The 20,941-nt window shown below is 37.4% G+C and overlaps 1 protein-coding gene across 1 annotated transcript in view; it reads left to right on the top strand.

Annotated features, from left to right (window-relative positions):
• Positions 1 to 4,518: 4,518 nt before the first annotated feature.
• kif3ca (kinesin family member 3Ca) overlaps positions 4,519 to 20,941 on the top strand; it is a 19,953-nt gene continuing 3,530 nt past the window's right edge. The window contains exons 1-7 of the mRNA XM_079888530.1: positions 4,519 to 6,259; positions 16,192 to 16,293; positions 16,428 to 16,550; positions 18,399 to 18,517; positions 18,659 to 18,775; positions 20,165 to 20,273; positions 20,509 to 20,660. Of these exons, the coding sequence (XP_079744656.1) occupies positions 4,832 to 6,259; positions 16,192 to 16,293; positions 16,428 to 16,550; positions 18,399 to 18,517; positions 18,659 to 18,775; positions 20,165 to 20,273; positions 20,509 to 20,660 (2,150 nt within the window). The 5' untranslated portion in view covers positions 4,519 to 4,831. The remainder of the gene's footprint in view (positions 6,260 to 16,191; positions 16,294 to 16,427; positions 16,551 to 18,398; positions 18,518 to 18,658; positions 18,776 to 20,164; positions 20,274 to 20,508; positions 20,661 to 20,941) is intronic.

Below are 20,941 nucleotides of genomic sequence, written 5' to 3'. Positions count from 1 at the left end.
CGACAGCTAGTTTCCGTCCCGGACCGTCGTTGCGGGGTGTGATTGTGTCACCGTGACGAATCCAGATGTTTAGTCAAACACGGTGACGTCAGTCCGGGCGTGCCCCTTTTAGAACATTTCCAAATGACAATGAATATAAGTTATCTGCTGACAGTGCTGAAACGTGGTACTTCATTGCGATACCATGGTACTTGTGCAAAACCATGCTGATCATGCACTCATTTTCTTTGTATATTTTTTTACGTTTTAGGCTTCATTTATTCATTTTGCAGACGCTTTTATCCAAGGTGAACAAAATTTATTTATTGATTGTTTTTATTTTCTTCCTTATTGACGGTGTAAGTTTGTGTAATTGTATGTTTGTGGTGTTTTTACGTATTATTTGTCGTTTTAACTATGCCATGTGATCCTATGTTCTTTTCTCCGTACCCACGGACTACAAATGAAATGTCGCTCTCTGTTGTCCCTCATAAACTATTAAATACATGAATACAATTTGTATATAGCAAACATTTCCAGGGTTTACTGCCAATGTAATAAAGCATTTTTATCATCATGTGCTCACGGGGGGGGGGGGGGGGGGGGTTGGGGGCATCAAATACAGCATTTTACATTAGTATGTATGCCATGTCATGTGATACTGTAAACATGGTAGAGACATGGTAGTTACATTACTGTAACTCAACCTTCATCTGTAAAGGTCCACTACTGTATAGACTCAGTCAAATTGTATAGAGTGAAATCATTTACTGTATTGCCAGCAAACTCTGTTAGCACATAACCTCATGGCTGTGCTTCATCACACCTTTTGATAACACACTGGATAGATACTATTACAAACATTATGGATTCAATTACTTCTAATGTGGCATAGCCTGTATTACTGTAATTATTTCAGCAACAACGGTGATTTGAAGCATGTATCTTGCATTGTTTGCTGTTGGATGAACTGATTGTTAAAAGAACTAAATTGAAAGAAGATCATACTCTTCTTTATGATTAAACCAAATGTTCTCATTACATATTACAATAATCTTGTTTGAAACAATGATTACGTGGACTGAAATGTGTATAACTGTAATGAAAGCATGAGATCAGGTTTTGAAAGAATGACTAGCTGTGTTACAAGTGTGATCAGTTTGGATTTTTGTACTAAGAGTTTTGGAAATGTACATCTTACTTGTGAAAATAGTACCAAAGCGAATAAAAAAACCTTTTGTTTGTGTGAAGAACATTTATAAAAAAAAAAAGAGAGAATCTTTTTTTCACTGTAGTGGAATATTAAGATTCCATAATGTTAAAGGTTCTTCATGGAACCATATACGGTGAAGCTCGAAAAATTTGAATATCGTGCAAAAGTTCATTTATTTCAGTAATTCAACTTAAAAGGTTAAACTAATATACTATATAGACTCATTACACGCAAAGTGAGATATTTCAAACCTTTATTTGTTAAAATTTTGATGATAATGGCTTACAGCTTATGAAAATCAATATTTCTGAGATTTTGAATTGGGGTTTCATAAGCTGTAAGACATAATCTTCAAAATGATAAAAAAATAAAGGCTTGAAATATCTCACTTTGCATGTAATGAGTCTATATAGTACATTAATTTCACAATTTTACTGAAATAAATGAACTTTTAGACGATATTCAAATTTTTCGCGTTTCTCCTGTAGTGAAGACCTTTTATTTTTAAGAGTGTAAAGTAGCATGATGCCAACTGTATCCTAAATGAAGAGAATAAATCCAAATGCCCCTTTTAAACTGTTTTCATGTGGGGAAAAGAGCACAGACTGTAAGCTGGAATGAGTCGTGCTCTCGTGTCCTGTGAGGTTTGAAGAATCTGGCTATTGGGCAACATTTCCCCCATAATGCAGCTGGAAACATGAAGAAACCTGCTGAGACTCAGAACTGCTGGAGGTTTCATTTTCCTTCAAATCTGTCAGTGAGTCACTCTCCCTTTTCCTGTTTCCAAACTGTCCCGCTCCACACCGCATGAATCTGGAATATTACAGGAATTTCTTTTTGCTCAGATGTTTCTGTGTTTGTTTGATTTTATTTGCCACATGTGTGTTTTTAAATAGCCTAGTTCTTTCAGTTTCTCGTCTCCCAGGATTCCTCACCTCATTTGACCGGGTTTAAGTAGTCTGACAGTCTAGTGAACACACACTGACAGTCAGCAGAGGCGTAGATGAGGGCTGTAAGTCAATCTGCTGCTATGTGAGTCACAGTGGAGTTAAACATCTGGTTCTGTTAAATACACCGGATGTCATTCAGAGTTTGAGTCACAGCCATTGTGTCAATGTGCATGGCGATAGAATCTCTTTAACATGTTCATTTTACATAACATTTAATCATGCAGATACATTTTGTAATTTTTAAAAATATATTTTTACATATATATACAGAATATTGCAGTGCGTTACAAATGTGACAGTTACAGAATATATTATACTAAAATTCTTTCCTTGAATACATACATGTTATTGTCTAAAAGTTTTAAGGTAAAGTAAATATGTTGAATCATCATGAATTTTGGCCTCTTATACAGCTAAAAGCATCATCTTGAGAGGAGGCATCATCACAGGCCCCGCTATCAGCTATTTCTTCATGGATTGATTTCATCCAAGATGTTTCACTAAGTGCTTTGGCTTCCCTCTGATAGATTACATGCTTAAAACCTTTGAAACCCAAGAGCTGGTCTGATCAGTGTCAGACACTCAGGCTAATATTAGTGCTCGAAGCATCCTCTGTATGGGTCTCTTGACTCTTGATAAACATAAAATAATTTATCACAGTACAAATGAATTTGAAAAAGATACGAATATTTAAATGTGGAGCCTCTTGTGGTAGAAAAATAAAAAACTATATATATATATATGACAAATTCACTAGATGGCGCCATTGATGCACAAACAAGACCACGATAGAAGGAATCTGATTTTATACAGTTTTTAAGGACATTTTTCTCAATCTTAAGGTCACTTTTTCAAAACTCACAGTTCTTCTAACCAACTTCCAGCTTGGCACAGCAGTTAATTTCACATTCAAAATGCTCTAAAACTACCAAAACCTCAATTCATGCCTCAAATCAAGTCATTATGCCAACGCAAGGGGTTTCACCCAACAAACACACTTGTCACTCATAAAACAACAGCCTAAAAACATTAACAACGTTATACAACTTGCATTATACAATGTTTTCTTTTGTAACGTTTCTTTACAAAACAAGAATGAGCTATCTGCTAAAGCTGCATCTAATCATTTTGATAGTATTTCATTTTTTATATATATATATATTCAGAATATATTTCAGTGTTGCATTAGAAGCGAATTGCTGTCTTATTCAATTTTGTATTATGTTAGGTTTTGAACTTAAGTTAAACAGTTTTGAAAAGAGTTTACGCAAATTGTTCTGAGTTTTGCTGGTGTTTGTTGGAGTGAGAAAATATTTTTTGAACTTTTTGTGCCAAAGCAATGATAAATGATCCACAGTTGAGCTCACATTGACTGATACTGTGATTACTGTGTGAAGAGTTTTGAAATAAATATAAATAAATCATGCTAAGTTGTTTTTTGAAAGTGTAATAATGAAGAAAGTGTTCTATGATGGCTAGGTTTATGGAAAGTCCAAATAAAACATTAAAATGTGTGTGTGTGTGTGTGTGTGTGTGTGTGTGTGTGTGTGTGTGTGTGTGTGTGTGTGTGTGTGTGTGTGTGTGTGTGTGTGTTAGTGTTGCCATGTTCACCCTTTATAAATGTTTTTGCCCATGTTTTTCATGAGGAGGTTTTCAGTTTATATTCCCTTTGGGGTGTATAATATTGTTTTAATTTACATTTATTTTATATTCATTGTTTATTAATTCTTATCATGTTAAATCTACTAGGTGTTAATAAAACTGGTCTCCAGTGCTTTAGTTCTTTTTAGTGAATCAAACTGAATTCAGCCTGTGGTTTTGTTGTAATCAGTGGCATTAATGAATGAATTAGCTAATTAAGTTAAATGGGTTTTTTTTTATTGTTCATTATGTTTTAAATAGATATAGGTGTTTAGTGGTTAGAGCCAATTACTGGATTGATTCGAATTTATGCATTTAAGTCATTAAAACGAGTGTAAACACAAGAATTTTACTGAATTTATATCTGTTGAAATCTAAATTTTTCTTATTATTTGTTAACAGAATGCTGAGGGAAGTAATTTCTAAAATAACTGCATGTATTACAGTAAAATCTCATAGAGTTTAGTCTAATAGAATTGGAACATCTATAAGGAACCACTACAACTCAGAATCCTAGTAACAATTTTCACTTATAAAATTTTCGAATCTCAAGTTTCTGTAACAATTCCTGAAAATTCCCATCCCTTTATTCAGATTGCTTGGTTCTCATGCGAGATCTGGCAACCATGATGTGTGTGTGTGTGTGTGTGTGTGTGTGTGTGTGTGTGTGTGTGTGTGTGTGTGTGTGTGTGTGTGTGTGTGTGTGTGTGTGTGTGTGTGTTTGGGCAGGGCTGCAGTGAAGCGCAGCTGATGTGAATGATTCTCTGCCAGACGCGCGCTTATATTTTGGATCTTGTGTTTTCAGTGGAAATCGGTGAGGTATTTCGAGCTTATGATTTCATCCATACGTGTTCATGACGGAAGCGCGTTTATCTTTTATTCATTTGTGGAGACCGCAGAGATTTGCGCCGTGACTGACATTATGCGCTCGGAAACCGGAGGATGCTGATGCTGACAACATTCCCATCTTCCACCGCCGTCCTTCTGGTTTAACGGGAATTACTGCGCTCATTCATTTGTGATCCACTCATCTCAGACGGGAGTCAATATGTCCATGAAGTCAAAGACCGGCGAGGCGGTGAAGGTGGTGGTTCGGTGTCGCCCGATCAACCGTAAAGAAGAATCGACGGGTTATGAGAATATCGTGCAGATGGACGTGAAACTGGGCCAGGTGGCCCTGCGGAACCACAAGGCGGGTCCGGGAGAGCTTCTCAAGACCTTCACGTTTGATGCGGTTTACGACGCGTGCTCCAAACAGAGCGACCTGTACGACGAGACGGTCCGGCCGCTCATCGACTCGGTTCTGCGCGGCTTTAACGGCACCATCTTCGCGTACGGGCAGACGGGAACCGGGAAAACGTACACCATGCAAGGCCAGTGGCTGGACCCCGAGCGCCGCGGCATCATCCCGAACTCGTTCGAGCACATCTTCACGCACATCTCGCGCTCTCAGAACCAGCAGTACCTGGTCCGGGCCTCGTATTTGGAGATCTACCAGGAGGAGATCCGTGACCTGCTCACCAAAGACCACAGCAAGAAGCTGGAGCTTAAGGAGAGCGCAGACTCAGGGGTCTACATCAAAGATCTGTCCTCCTTCGTCACCAAGAACGTGAAGGAGATCGAGCACGTGATGAATGTGGGGAACCAGACCAGATCGGTGGGCTTCACCAACATGAACGAGCACAGCTCGAGGTCGCACGCCATCTTCATCATCACGGTGGAGTGCAGCCAGCTCGGGCCTGATGGACAGAACCACATCCGCGTGGGAAAACTCAACCTGGTGGACCTGGCGGGCAGTGAGCGACAGACCAAGACGGGCGTCCAGGGCGAGCGTCTGAAGGAGGCCACCAAGATCAACCTGTCCCTCTCCGCCCTGGGGAACGTCATCTCTGCGCTGGTGGACGGGAGAAGTTCTCACGTGCCCTACCGCGACTCCAAACTCACCCGGTTGCTGCAGGACTCACTCGGGGGTAACGCGAAGACCATCATGGTGGCCACGCTGGGACCGGCCTCCTACAATTACGAGGAGACCCTGACCACCCTGCGTTACGCCAACCGAGCCAAGAACATCAAGAACAAGCCTCGCGTCAACGAAGACCCCAAAGACGCGCTCCTGAGGGAATTCCAGGAGGAGATCGCCCGGCTGAAAGCACAGCTGGATAAACGCGGTATGCTCACCAAGAGGAAGAGGAGGAGCAGGAGGCTGAGGAAGATTGGAGAAGGCGGAGAGGAAGAGGGAGAAGAGGACGATGATGTTGAAGATGATGATGATGATGATGAGGAAAGTGTGGAGAAGGAGGCGCAGGACTACATGAAGGAGCAGCAGGAGAAGCTGGAGAGGGAGAAGGAGGCTATCAGAGATGATCACACTCTGGTGGCGGAGGACAAACTGAGACTCCTGGAGGAGAAAGAGAAGATGATGAGACATCTGAAGAAGGAGCAGGAGGCCACTGAACTCCTCACAGCCAAGTTCAAGGTCAGTATGCTTGAAGATTGTGTGTGTTCGTGATCACTAAATGTGTTGTCTTTATAATCGTGTCAAGTTCCACTGATGTGTGTGTATAGAATGAGTTTAAGTTGCATATTACAAGAAAAGTTATAGATGATATACATTCAAACATTCAAGTAATGTTTACTTAGTTTGTACTTTGTAACTTAGTAGTTACTTACTTAGTATCCGTAATCATTACGCTTTTTCTCGATTGCATGAATGAACACACAGTTCATGAAACAATTTTTTAAGAATTTCAAAAGCTTTAAGTAAGGTTAATTTTCAATATCTGTAAAGAGATCTCGCAGTAGAGGAAAAGCACTAGAAAAGAAAAAGTTCAAATACCAAAGAATTGAATATGAACTTGGTATGCAATACAGTATACTATCAATTACAATACAGTACATTACAAAAAAAAAAATCAGCATCCTCGACCATATTGCATTACAATATTGGTGACCATATTTGCCATACTATGGTATAACAGTTTTTAGTCTCCTGACAAGACTTTCTCGACCTCTTCTAGGCCGTCTCTCAGTTCTGCCAAACTTACAAATGTAAGAAGTACTTGGCTAAAAAATCCATTTGACAATTGCAAGTTTAAGGTTGTAAAAGATGTTCTACATTATTTACTGTATAAAGAATAGTGAAAGTTCTCTCATCTAAAGTAATGCTGTAATTATACTGTATGTGTGAGTCGTATAAAACCCTGTAGGCCAGCTTTCCTCATGGTTATTCCATGCTCAAGAACATGGTCAACTATAATGCATTGTATTTCATCAGGAACTAATGTCCTTTGACCCTGCACCCTTCATTTTTATTTCCCCCTTCTCTTCCTCTCCCACCACTAGGATTCATTTTCCAAAGCCCACAATCACCCGTGGCTCTAATTATATTATCCTGAGATTCTGATTGATGTCTCATCAGTTTTTATGTTTACACATGGATAAATGTGTGCTATTTGAGTTCACAGTGGAACTCTTGGAGGTAATTATATTGTGTACTTGTGTTTTCTGAATGAGAAAAGGGTTAAACCTGTGCAAAATGAGTTTTGCAGGAAATATTGAGAAAACTGGAATGTGTTTGAAAACAGGCGAAATGTGTTAAACGTTCTGAAAAGCCTGTCTTCGTTACGAGAACTGAATGATTTGGGAAAATTGGGCCAACTAAATCAGTTATAGTGTGTTTGTAATCAAGAAAAACTGTAATATTGACACACTGATAGATAGATGGATAGATGGATGGATGGATGGATGGATGGATGGACAGAAAGATAGACGGATAGATGGATAGATGGACAGAAAGACAGTTAGATAGATAAATGAACAGATGGATAGATAGATAGATGGATAGACAGATAGATGGATAGATAGATAGATAGATGGATGGATAGATAGATGGATAGATGGATAGATAGATAGATAGATAGATAGATAGATAGATAGATAGATAGATAGATAGATAGATAGATAGATAGATAGATAGATGGATAGATAGATGGGCAGAAAGACAGATGGATGGATGGATGGATGGATGGACAGAAAGATAGACAGATAGATGGATAGATGGACAGAAAGACAGTTAGATAGATAAATGAACAGAGATAGATGGATGGATAGATAGATAGATAGATAGATAGATAGATAGATAGATAGATAGATAGATAGATAGATAGATAGATAGATGGACAGAAAGATAGATGGACAGATAGATAGATGGACAGATAGATAGATAGATGGATGGATGGACAGAAAGATAGATGGACAGATAGATAGATAGATGGATGGATGGACAGAAAGATAGATGGACAGATAGATAGATAGATAGATAGATAGATGGATGGATAGATAGATAGATAGATAGATAGATAGATAGATAGATAGATAGATAGATAGATAGATAGATAGATAGATAGATAGATGGATGGATGGATGGATGGATGGACAGAAAGATAGACAGATAGATGGATAGATGGACAGAAAGACAGTTAGATAGATAAATGAACAGAGATAGATAGATAGATAGATGGATAGATTGATAGATGGATAGATAGATGGGCAGAAAGACAGTTGGATGGATGGACGGATGGATTGACGGATGGATAGATGGACAGAAAGATGGATGGATGGATGGATAGATAGATAGATAGATAGATAGATAGATAGATAGATAGATAGATAGATAGATAGATAGATAGATAGATAGATAGATAGATAGATAGATAGATAAATGAACAGAGAGATGAATAAAATGAACAAAATAAAAAATAATACAAAAAGAGCAATATGGACAATTATGAACAATTCAGCACTGCAAATGGGGGCCATTGAAAACTTCATTTTTGTCCGTTGTGTTTTGGCTTCATCTTCCTTGTAAAAAGTCAGAATCAGGGCAGATGAGTCTGTCACAGTCGTGCTGTCATCGATCAAACCACAGCCCTGAATCAAAGACAGGTCAGCAAACACTGTGTGTGTCAGAGAACAGAATCCATGTGATCACATCAGAGCGTAACCATGACGACAGAGAGAATTCCTCCACTCTCATGCGTTTCACACACACGTTTGTTGATCTGAGGATGACAATGCTGTGCATATCATTTTATATCTCGGCTTAGATTTGTTCCCCCATTGATCTTGTCAAGTTAAAGAAAAGTGCATTTAATAACAGGTTAAAGGCCCTCAGCTGTGTGTGTCTGCGGTCACAGACGGCCAAACGGCTTCACAGATGATGGTGGACGATGTCCTGCTGCGGTCAACCAATCACGTGCGCTTGTTTTTCTCGGCCATCATTAAGCCAATCAAACGACAGTACAGTAGCCAGGCAGAGTCTCTTTGGTGTAAAATCATTGATTACAGTCAATACAGTCAGTCAGTCATGCTAGTAGAGGTCTAATACCCATCAACGGTGGGTGTGTGTGTGTGTGCGCACACGCGTGTTTGTGTATGTATGTATTTGTGTGTGTATGTATGAGTGCTTGTGTGTGCGCCTATGTGTATGTATGTATTTGTGTGTGTGTGTGTGTGTGTGTGTGTGTGTGGTCCTGGTAAACCCAACATTACTGGGACATTTTTCATCCACATGAGGAAAACAGCTTATAAATCATATTAAATTATATTTTTTGATCATGTAAAAATGCAGAAAGTTTTCTGTGAGGGCCGTGTTTAGGGTTAGCGGATAGAATATACAGTTTGCAAAGTATAAAAATCATTATGTCTAGAAATCCGCCATAAAACACGAAAATCCAGTTCAGTTCAATAACTGTGTAAAGTTCATCCATTATGAAACAAGTTCTATTCAGCCACGAGCAGCTCTTCTGAAGACAACACTGTGCTATCCGAAACAGTCATGTGATCCGATTCAGCTTGTGATGACTGAATGCATGACATCACGTCTTCACATGGCCTTGTGCATTATTGTGAGAGTGTGTCAAAGAGCTGGGTGCTTATATTGTTCAGCTCTTTATTCTCATATCAGAGGTGTTTGCTGAAGTCGTGGCCAGATGCAGGATGAGGTTTCAGATTGAAAGGGGGTTCAGGTTTATAAATAGCCATCATTATTGGTGGGTCATTTCCTGACAGGTGATGACTCATCACGACCTCATCCTGTTCTCTGGGCTGTTAGCCAATCACATTACACCATCTCAAACAATAACAGCAACACAGGAAGCACATCATGTCTGATGACAAACAGGACTGTGTTCAGAATGGCATATTAGTTTACTGTATAGTGAGTGCAGTCATGACTTATTTTTGTAGGCCAACCCAGAAGTTCGCATCACCCTGGTTCCCTCGACAAAAACCCAATAGGATTTTTCAATTGGCTTTTGGATTATTGCAGAAAATAAGCTCTGTGACCAACAAAAGTTTCTGATTCTTAAATGATCACAACTTTTATGAATTCTGAAGCCTAAATACACTCATCAGAAGTAAAAAGCTAAACATAGACTAGAATTGAACTACACCACGGTCACATGACCTCAACATCACCATCATTAAACCTCCGACAACTCTCAGTCTTTGTTTAAAAACCTTTTCCCATGACAGTTCGAGTTATAATAGTTTGCAAGAGCATGATCATAAACACAAGAAGGCCGTGAAAGCGGACTATAGTGAGTAGAGGAGTTTTCCTGTCCGGCTGATGACGTTTAATGTTCCTGACAACTTCTGCCGTCCCATTTAGACGCTTGTAAGTAAAGGCTTTATAAAAATCACATGTGGGGTATTACTGGTGTATATTATGCATGTTGTAGAATAAAACATGAAAATACATTAAGCTTGTGTTCACCACAGACGCTATTTCAGGCATTTAACCAAAAACCCATTCAAAAAACCCACAGACCATAAAACCGAAGTGCTAAAATGCTCTTTTCTGGGTTTTTGCCTACAAAAATATGTCATCCCTGCAGCACTCTATACTATATACATATTTATTAATTAATTACAAAAACAAGTAGCAATAGTAGGGATTATTCCACTCTAAACATTTTATAGTTGCAGCATGTCCAGCTATCATCTTGGAAATATAGAAAGTAATTTCACATTTTAAATCCATTTTTGTGTAAAGAATTTCGTTTAGTAGTCCGGTACAATATTAACCCATGTTACAATGCTCAACGCTGCAAAAACATGATGTAAATAGAAACCTTTGCTGTAAATTTAATTTAAATATAAAGCTGCTATTGACACTTTTAACCATTCGTTGTTTTTTTTTTAAAACTGTGCAGTCATGCTATATTTTCTTAAATATTGTTACCTAAAAAAGATTTTTCAGAGTTGTAAGTAAAACAAAGATTATTCCAGTGTTTTACAAGAAAATGTTCAAAATGTCATGTTGATTCAATATGTTGCTTGCCATTTCTTTGTGATTTTGTTTGTGAAAATGTATTATTTAAAATTGTGAAAATTGTTTCAAAGTAAATCATACACTAATTTTTTAGTGTTTATCTACGAAAATGTACAGTAGGAATTTTATGCATACGGAATATTTGCACACTATGGACAGCAGTGGTGTAAAGTATTTGAGTAAATGTAATTAGTTACTGTACTTAAGTATATTTTCGGCTTAAGCAACTTTCCGACATATCTACATTTTTGAATGGGTACTCTTTACTCCAATACATTTGTAATGAGCAATGCAATGCGAAACCAACACGCCCAGTCCAAGTAGGCTTTGACTTTTTTAGGCTTCAATTAACATTATTTTATGTATCCGTTATATTGAAGAGATGCCATTTTTGAGCACTTGAGCTAAGACTTGAGAGGTGTTCGTTTAAGATATGTTCAGCTTTATTTTGACTTAAACATGTGATTGCTCTCCTCACAAATAATCATGTTTCTTGTTTTTCACTGGCATGTCTCTTATAGGTGTTGAGGACTAGCGCATCTTTGAGCCTACATTCAGTCTGAGTAAAATACTTAAGTACTGTTAAAATCAGATACACGAAGACTTTTACTCAAGTGGTATTGAAATTGGGGACATTGGAGTCATTTTTGCTGTAAGGTATCTGTACTTTTACTTTACTCTGATGGACAGTATACATTCTGCACATATAGTATGAGTAGTAGGTGCCGTTCCAAACATAGCTCATGACTCAGTTTTTGGCCCAGATTCATTCTGCGACTCAAGTCTTTATTGAGAATCCCCAGCGCTTGTGTCCTTGTTTTACCTGTGGAACAGACCAAACCGCTTCACACACGCTTTTAGCCTTTAATGTCTGTTTACAAAGCTGTTTTTCTAGTTTAATTATAGTGTCATTTAAAGAAAGGACGTGGGGGCGAGACAGACAGACAGACAGACAGGAAGAAACCTAATTACACTGTTTCCTCTGGGATTGTTTGTGTGTGTGGCTGGATTTGGAGTAGCATAGTATTATACTACTGTACTCAAACTGTTTATACAGTATGTAGTACCAGTGTTTTTATGGTTAACACAAATAACAAAACCAAACATGAGATCGCAATCTCGATTCAAACACAAACCCAATGATCTTATTCCTAAATCACAACGATTTGACAAATCCGATCACAGCGGAACATTTAAATGTTAATCTAATAAACGATTGTATCGATTACATTGTTACACGAGTATTTGACTGTTAAAAAATAGATTTGTCATTTAATCATTCATTTGAGATATTCTTTCAAAAACGATGATTCATCCAGTTATGAAACAAGTGAAGTCTTTATGAGTGAGTCATTGAATCATTCATTCAACCCGATTTAAATAAATATTTTTAAGTAGACTGCAGCGTTTAACAATGTGTCAGAACCTCTAGTAAATCACGTTATTTTGCTGAGCTGTCTATTTAGAATCATGGGAGAATCGTGATCTATATACAAAAAAAACATGATTCTTCATTTATCCATAATCGTGCAGCTCTAACCAAAACTATATATATATATATATATATATATATATATATATATATATATATATATATATATATATATATATACTGTATATATATATATATATATATATATATATATATATATATATATATATATATATATACTGTGTATATATATATATATATATATATATATATATATATATATATATATATATACTGTATATATATATATATATATATATATATATATATATATATATATATATATATATATATATATATATATATATATACTGTATATATATATAAATGTTAATTGAAATAAACCTGAAATAAAATAGAATATAAATATTAAAATAAAAAAAGAAATGACAATTATAAATGTTACTTTGGCAAATTTAAGTTGAAATAAATGTAAATTAAAATTTAAAATATAATTAAAATATATTTTTTAAGAAAAAAGCTTAAGTTAAAATGAAATTGAAATATAAGAATAAAAGCTAATTCAAAGTATTACTATAATACTAAATAACACTGGTTTATACTGTATTTTTGTAAACATGGAATCTCCAGATAATCTGATAAAAATCTCCTTCTTGACTTATTTGATCAGACTGCCAAAAGGTTACATAAATTACACAAATAGCAATCTGTGCATTTAACCATTATAACTGAATACCACTTGCTGAATTAAACATGTAACACAGCTGTTTCACAGTATATCATTATATAATATATACATGCAGTACGCTAGGACTCAGTTCCAAACATAGCCTGTATGTGCTGACATTAAACATCAGTCATTGGCTTTCTCCCAGGATGCTTTGCTGAAATATTGATGCGTCAGCGTCTATGTGCAGGAAGGCGGAGCTTCAGTCGGAAGCTCCTGGCCAATGAATTCCTCACCAGTGTGAATACATAATGACCCAGACTCGTCCTGAGCTCTGTTGCCATGGTGACCGGAGTGTGGGGGGTCTGGATGGAAAGGTCTCTGTTAAACAAGAGCATCTTCACTGCTGAGATGTGTGTGTGTGTGTGATGACGGAACGTAATGCTGACGCTCTCCCTGAGGCCAATGTCTATTTTAAACTGGCACGAAAAGGCATCTCTCTGTTTCTCTATTTCTCTATACTGTATTTTATTTTCCATCATTACTGTAATAGTATATACCATGTACAAGCAGTCTAAATATGTGTAAAGGGTTTTGCTCCATTTTATTTAAATTTCTTTTTCATTTCATTTTGTCAAAAATATTTATTATATTATAATTGGTGCTGAGTTAACTTCTACAACTGAGATGAAAATAAAGTTATATTGAAATATAAAAAAAAAAAATCAAAAACTAAAGAAATGACAAAAGCACAGCAAAAAGACTAAAATTAAAATAAAAATGATTAATTACCTGAGTGTGGAAAGGGTTGAGCATAATTTATAAAAAAAATTGTGAATTAAATGTATTGTATTTTAATTGTTTTGGTACTTACATTACTTAAACTGAAATAAACTAAAGTTAATTAAAAATATAAAAAAACACAAAATGACTAAAGTTAAACTAAAAATATTTTATAAATGTTTTAAAAAGTTAAAGTTCAAAATAATAATTAGGCTACTTCTGTTTGAGTGTGTACGGGGTTTCACACAATTTATGTACATTTCTTTCATTTTTTTGACTATTAAATTTAGTATTTTTAATTATTTTTGTTCGATGCATTTTGAAGAAAAATTGTAGTAGGCTTTCTAAAATCTTTTCAAAGGGGTAGTTCACCTCACCCTCAAGCCATCCTAAGTGTATAGCAGGACTTTCTTCTTTCAGCTGAACACAGTCAGAGTTATATTAAAAAATAGCCTGGCTCTTCCCAGCTTTATAATGACATTGAATTATTTTTGAAGCTCAAAAAAGCCCATCCATCCATCATAAAAGTAATCCATACGGGTCCAGTGGGTTAATAAAGGCCTTCTGAAGTGAAGCGATGCGTTTTCTAAAGAAAAATATACATATTCATAACTTTATAAACTATAATCGCTGGCTTCCAGCAGCAGCCGTATGCGCGTTCACAAGAGAGTCGAGTTTTGGGCTTCAAAATCCAAGTTACCATTCACTCCCATTATAAAGCCTGGAAGAGCCAGGATATTTTTTAATATAACTCTGATTGTCTTTTTTTTTTCTGTGCAGTCAGGCTATATTTTATCATATATTGTTACCTGTCATTTTACAGTATTTACTGTAAGTCATTTACACCTATAGGCTTGAGGGCGAGTACATTTATTGGATCCTTTTCATTTTTTGGGTTAACTATTCCTTTAAGACCAGTTAATAGTAATGGACCGAATATTATGTCACCTAATTAATATTCATGAGCATGCTGATGAGGTTTAGATTAGCCTCCACCCTCTGGAAGGTTTTGGTTTCATCCCTTGGGACACAAAGCACTTTCTCTCCATCTCTCCATGTCTCTGTTATTTTCTTTCTATTATTTTTGTCTATTCATCTTCCTCCTCCTCTCCTCCCGTTCCATCCGTTCCAGTCCCGTGATCGCAAAGACGGAGAGAGAAACTGTATTCTGCGTGTGTAAGCCTGAGAGACGTGTCCCGTGAAGTCTGATGTGTTCTGACAGGGTGTTTTGGATGTTGTGAGCGCTGGTCTGATGGCCCGTGCGGGTCAGCTGTAGTTCTGGGCTCAGTCTTTGTTCTTCTCCCTGTTGTGGCCTTCTGACAATAATCTTTGTGTGTCGCTAAAGCCGAGAGCGGCTGCTGTCCACAAAGAGAGCTCTGTGCTGTCGGGTGGGGGAGGACGCCGAGATTATTTTCATCATGCATTCGAAAAGGTCCTTCACACTGACAGCCATTTGTAGCCGTTTTCAATAAGAGTTGGTGATTTCAGACAACGTGAGTGACAGTGGTTCTTTGTAGTGCAACAAAATCGAGCAGTTTTCTATTTTCAATTGTGCAGCATCACACTGGGTAGCTCCGCCCACACCGATCTCTCATTGGTTCAAAGTTCCGCTCCATTTAAGAAAAAGAAATATACATATTTCACACTAACCCTAACCCTATATATATCTATATCTATCTATCTATCTATCTATATATATATATATATATATATATGTATATATATGTGTGTGTGTGTGTGTGTATAGTCTCACCGTTTCCACAAAAGTTTAAGCAGCACGACTGTTTTCAACATTGATAATAATCAGAAATGTTTCTTGAGCATCAAATCATCATATCAGAATGATTCTGAAGGATCATGTGACACTGAAGACTGGAGTAATGATGCTGAAAATACAGCTTTGATCACAGGAATAAATTACATTTTAAAGTAAATTCAAATAGAAAACTGTTATTTTAAATATATTTCACAATATTACTTTTTTTTTACTGTATTTTGCCTCGGTGAGCAGAAGAGACTAAAACTAAAATAAATTACTCTAAAAATGTAATCTTCAGGTTTGGGCATGTCTGTAGTCATTATAATGAGCTTTATTTAAAAACAGTTGAAGTCTATGATATGTCCTAATTAGTGTGTGTGTGTGAACTCTACATGTGATCTTCTGGTTGCTAGGCGATGGAGAGCAAGCTGCTGGTTGGTGGGAAGAACATTATTGATCACACTAATGAGCAACAGAAGATGATTGAACAGAAGAGACACGAGATTGCCGAACAGGTAACGCACAGTTTTAATGTTTACATCACACTAGTGGCACAAAAACGACACACTTCACAGTTAGCAACTCTATGGCATTCTGTGCTCATTAATAACACACAACTGTGTGTAAATCTGTGTGTGTGTGTGAGCAGACACGCAGAGAGAGGGAAATACACCAGCAGGTGTTGGATCAGGACGAGGAGACGTTAGAACTCAGAGAAACGTTCTCCTCACTGCAACAGGAGGTGGAAGCAAAGACCAAGAAACTCAAAAAGGTGAGACACACACACACACACACACACACACACACACACACACACACACACACACACACACACACACACACACACACACACACACACACAGCTGAACTGAGGTGAAGCGTGGTGTAGATTGTAGAAGCTCACATGCTGATGGCATCACATTCAGAGGTTGCTAATCATGAGAACGTCCCTCTTTTGGCTCCCAATATTCAACAATAGCGAGATATTTAATCTCATTTGATTATTTTCTGTTTTTATTTGGAACTTCATGGATGCAAAGCAAAAGATTATTCATAACAAATGAATCTCCTTTATTTTATTTCACAGTCCACCATGTTTATTTATTATTTACAAATGTTTCTTGGGCATCAAATCATCATATTATACTGATTTCTGAAGGATCATGTGACTCTGAATACTGGAGTAATGATGCTGAAAATACAGCTTTGATCACAGGAACAAATTACATTCTAATATATATTCAAATAGAAAACACTTATTTCAAATTATGATAATATTTCACAATATTCCTTTGATTTTTGATCAAATAAATGCAGCCTTGGTGAGCAGAAGAGACTTCTTTTAAAACATTAAAAAATCTTACTGACCTCAAACTTTGCCCATCCCAACATTCCCAGTAACGCTCATTAACAGGCGTTACATCACGACTCCTTTGAATGAGACTTTAGCAACCACTGAATATTGACAATATATAAATATGACAGCACTGAGTTCCCTAACTCCTCTGTTCCTCTTGCTCCCCCTTAATTCTGGACCTTTGACATTTGACCCCTGGAACACCCCTGACCCCACCTCCCTGTGAAAATTAAACACCTTTTATCAGTACAAGAAGGTTAGTTTGTTTTACACTTGCTCGGTTGCTGTCTGTCAGAGGCTAATGCTAAACGCTAGCATTAAAGCTTTCACAGCAACTAATTCAAGTCAACCTGCATTAATCTCCATGGCTACCGCTGGCATGCTAACCACCAAAACCCTCTTTCTGAATCTCTGGTGACTTCAGAGATTTAATTCTCAGTAGTAGACAGGCTAAACAGGGCTGAGCTCCACCGTTCCCATCTGCACGCCACTTCCTGTCAGAACTCATGACTTCCTGTTGGGCTGTAATGGAAAAACTGTTGTGCTGTTCAGTGGAACACACTGCACCTGACCTCACCTGTACATGCTCCTTCCTGAGCTTCACCTTTAACCCCTGCTGCGTGACACTGGACGTCCCACACTAACACTGACTGGATCTCTGACCACAGTCATAGCATGAGAGCTGATGATGAGATTCAATAGATGGATACATGGATGAGGATGATGAGGAAGGATGGATGGATGGATGATGATGATTATGATGAAGCATGGATAATGATGATGATGAAGATGGATGATGATGATGATGATGAAGGACTGATGAAAATATGATGATGCTAAAGAATGGATGATGACGAAGGATGGATGAAAGTATGATGATGATGGAGAGATAATTATGATGATTGAGGGCAGATGATGATGATGGATGGATGAAAGGATGATGATGATGATGAAGAATGGATGATGATGAAGGATTGATGAAAGTATGATGATGATAGGTGTATGGATGATCACGTCTCTCTCTCTCTCTCTCTCTGTCTGTCTGTCTGTCTCTCTCTCTCTCTGTCTGTCTCTCTCTCTCTCTCTCTCTCTCTCTCTCTCTCTCTCTCTCTCTGTCTGTCTGTCTCTCTCTCTCTCTCTCTCTCTCTCTCTCTCTCTCTCTCTCTCTCTCTCTCTCTCTCTCTCTCTCTCTCTCTCTCTCTCTCTCTCTCTCTCTCTCTCTCTCTCTCTCTCTCTCTCTCTCTCTCTCTCTCTCTCTCTCAGCTGTATGCGAAGCTTCAGTCTCTGAAGGCTGATATTCAGGATGTGAATGATGAGCATGTGAGGAGTCGACAGGAGCTGGAACAAACACAGAACGAACTGACCCGAGAGCTCAAATTCAAGTGAGTGTGACTCTAAACACACGTTTGCTCTGCGTCTCTGAAGGGAAGCTCTGTCAACGGATTCTAGGAGCAATTCTGTCTCCAAAATAAAATGACAGCTATCTATCATTCAGCTGTATATGTCTCTGTCTGTCTCTGTAGATATCTGATCATAGAGAACTTTATACCTCCTGAAGAGAAGAATAAAATAATGAACAGACTTCAGTTTGACACGGAGGAAGACCAGTGGAAGTTCCAGCCTCTCGTCCCGGCAGAGAAGTGAGTGAACGTCGATCTTCACATGGGATGCATCAGATAGTAATATCATCAGCAGCCAGAACACATCAAACTCATTATTACATATTTTAGAATAACAGTAAAGTTATAAAAATGATGAAACAACACTAGTGGAAATATGGGAGTTATATAGAGTTAATTTTTAGTTTTGTAACAAAATGTACATGTAGGCACAATTTTACAAAAGCAAAAGCCTTAAAGGCAGGGTAGGCGATTTGTTCTAGAAACAGTTTTTGTTATGCTGGTTGAAAGTCTCTTCACATCCTGATAGCAATCACTAAGTTAGATGGTCTAAATGTATTTATATGTATATATATATTGTCTGTGGAAGGCGTAGGGCTATAACATGTTCGAGCGAGAACACGATGACTGGTCGGAAAGCAACGTGTAGTCTGACATGTTTCTTGTCCATGACACAAGATTTTAGGAGTCAAAATCGTGTAATCATCTGACACGGTGACTATCGTAACAGACAAAAAAATCGTGTAATCTGAACCAGGCATAAGTTGTTAATGTTCATTATTATTGTAATGTTATGTACTTTGAGACATGAGGTAGTTTAACGCTGTCTCTCGTGATGCTCTAGTTTGCTCTCTGCTGTACGCGTTCATGTGTTTTGAAGGAGGCGTGGCTTTGGAGACGCTCTGATGGGAGGGTGGGATCTTATGCTTTCAAAGCTAGCTCGCTATTGCTAGCCTCTCTGAAAATTGCCTACCCTACCTTTAAGAATCATGGTACTTCAAAAAAAAAAAATACCATGGTATTATACCATAGTACTTCATGTAAGTGACATCATTATTTGACACAGGGTTATTTATCATTAACTAAAACTAAAACCATTAAAAAAAATGCATTACTTGAAATAAAATAAACGTGAACTGAAATAAAATTAAAAATTAAAAAAAACATATTTTATTTACAAAAATCATTAAGATATTAAGTAAAGATCATGATCCATGAAGATATTTTGTAAATGTCCTACCTTAAGTATATAAAAAAAATATTTTTGTGAGTGAATGCAGCACAATCGCGAACATAAATGGACAACTTTAAAGGAGATTTTCTCAATGTTTCGATTTTTTTGCACCCTCAGATTCCAGATTTTCAAATAGTTGCATCTCGACCAAATATTGTCCTATCCTTACAAACCATACGTCAATGGAAAGCTTATTTATTCAGCTTTCAGGTGATGTATAAATCTCAATTTGACCCATGTGACTGGTTTTGTGGTCCAGGGTCACAAATAGTATAGCAATGATCCTAAAATGGCAATGATTGATTTAGTGAGTGATTTAGTGCTTTACTGAGCAGAACAGCTCACATACGGATAATGAAGTTGATGTTCTTGTCTGTTTTCTGTGTTTCTGACAGTAAATTCACACAGATGAACAGAAGACCCATCTCTGCTGTGGGATACAAGCGACCAATCAGCCAGTACGCCAGGGTTGCCATAGCGATGGGAGCTCATTCCAGATACAGGGTATGTTTATGGAGAGAGAGAGAGAGATAGATGGAAGAGTAGGAAGAAAAAGTGGAACGTAGCCAGAAGATGTTAAATGAAATGGTTGAAATGAGTTCATGTGCTGGAGCCACGTGATTACGTGCACTGCAAAAAGTGTGTTAAGGATGTTTAGACATTTTTTTTTACTTTTAAAGACAGAAATACTAATAAGAAGAGTGCAGTTTACGTGATTGTCCCTTGTGTCCCTCCATAGGCGGAGAATATAATGGTTCTGGAACTGGACATGACTCCTCCTGTCGTGTTTCAGCTGGACCTCCCGAGGTCTCCATCTCGAGATGTTCTGTTGGACAACACCAGTTACAGAGAGAAATCAGCATCTGGACGGGTCAGAAAATCTCAGTCATGGTCAGTAAAACTTCAAAGAAGCACCTATTCAACGGCTTGTTAACACAAATGTGACCCTGGATCACAAAACCAGTCACAAGTGGCACGGGTATATTTGTGGCAATAGCCAACAATGCATTGTATGGGTCAAACTGATCGATTTTTCTTTTATGCCAAAAATCATTAGGATATTAAGTAAAGATCATGTTCCATGAAGATATTTTGTAAATTTCCTACCATAAATATATAAAATGTTTATTTCTGTGAGTGAATGCATCACAATCGCGAACATAAACGGACAA

This window comes from Squalius cephalus (genome assembly GCF_949319135.1).
Source record: "Squalius cephalus genome assembly, chromosome: 12".
Classification (NCBI taxonomy): domain Eukaryota; kingdom Metazoa; phylum Chordata; class Actinopteri; order Cypriniformes; family Leuciscidae; genus Squalius; species Squalius cephalus.
The sequence above is the reverse complement of the archived record's forward strand: the minus strand, read 5'-3'. Positions and strand labels throughout refer to the sequence as shown.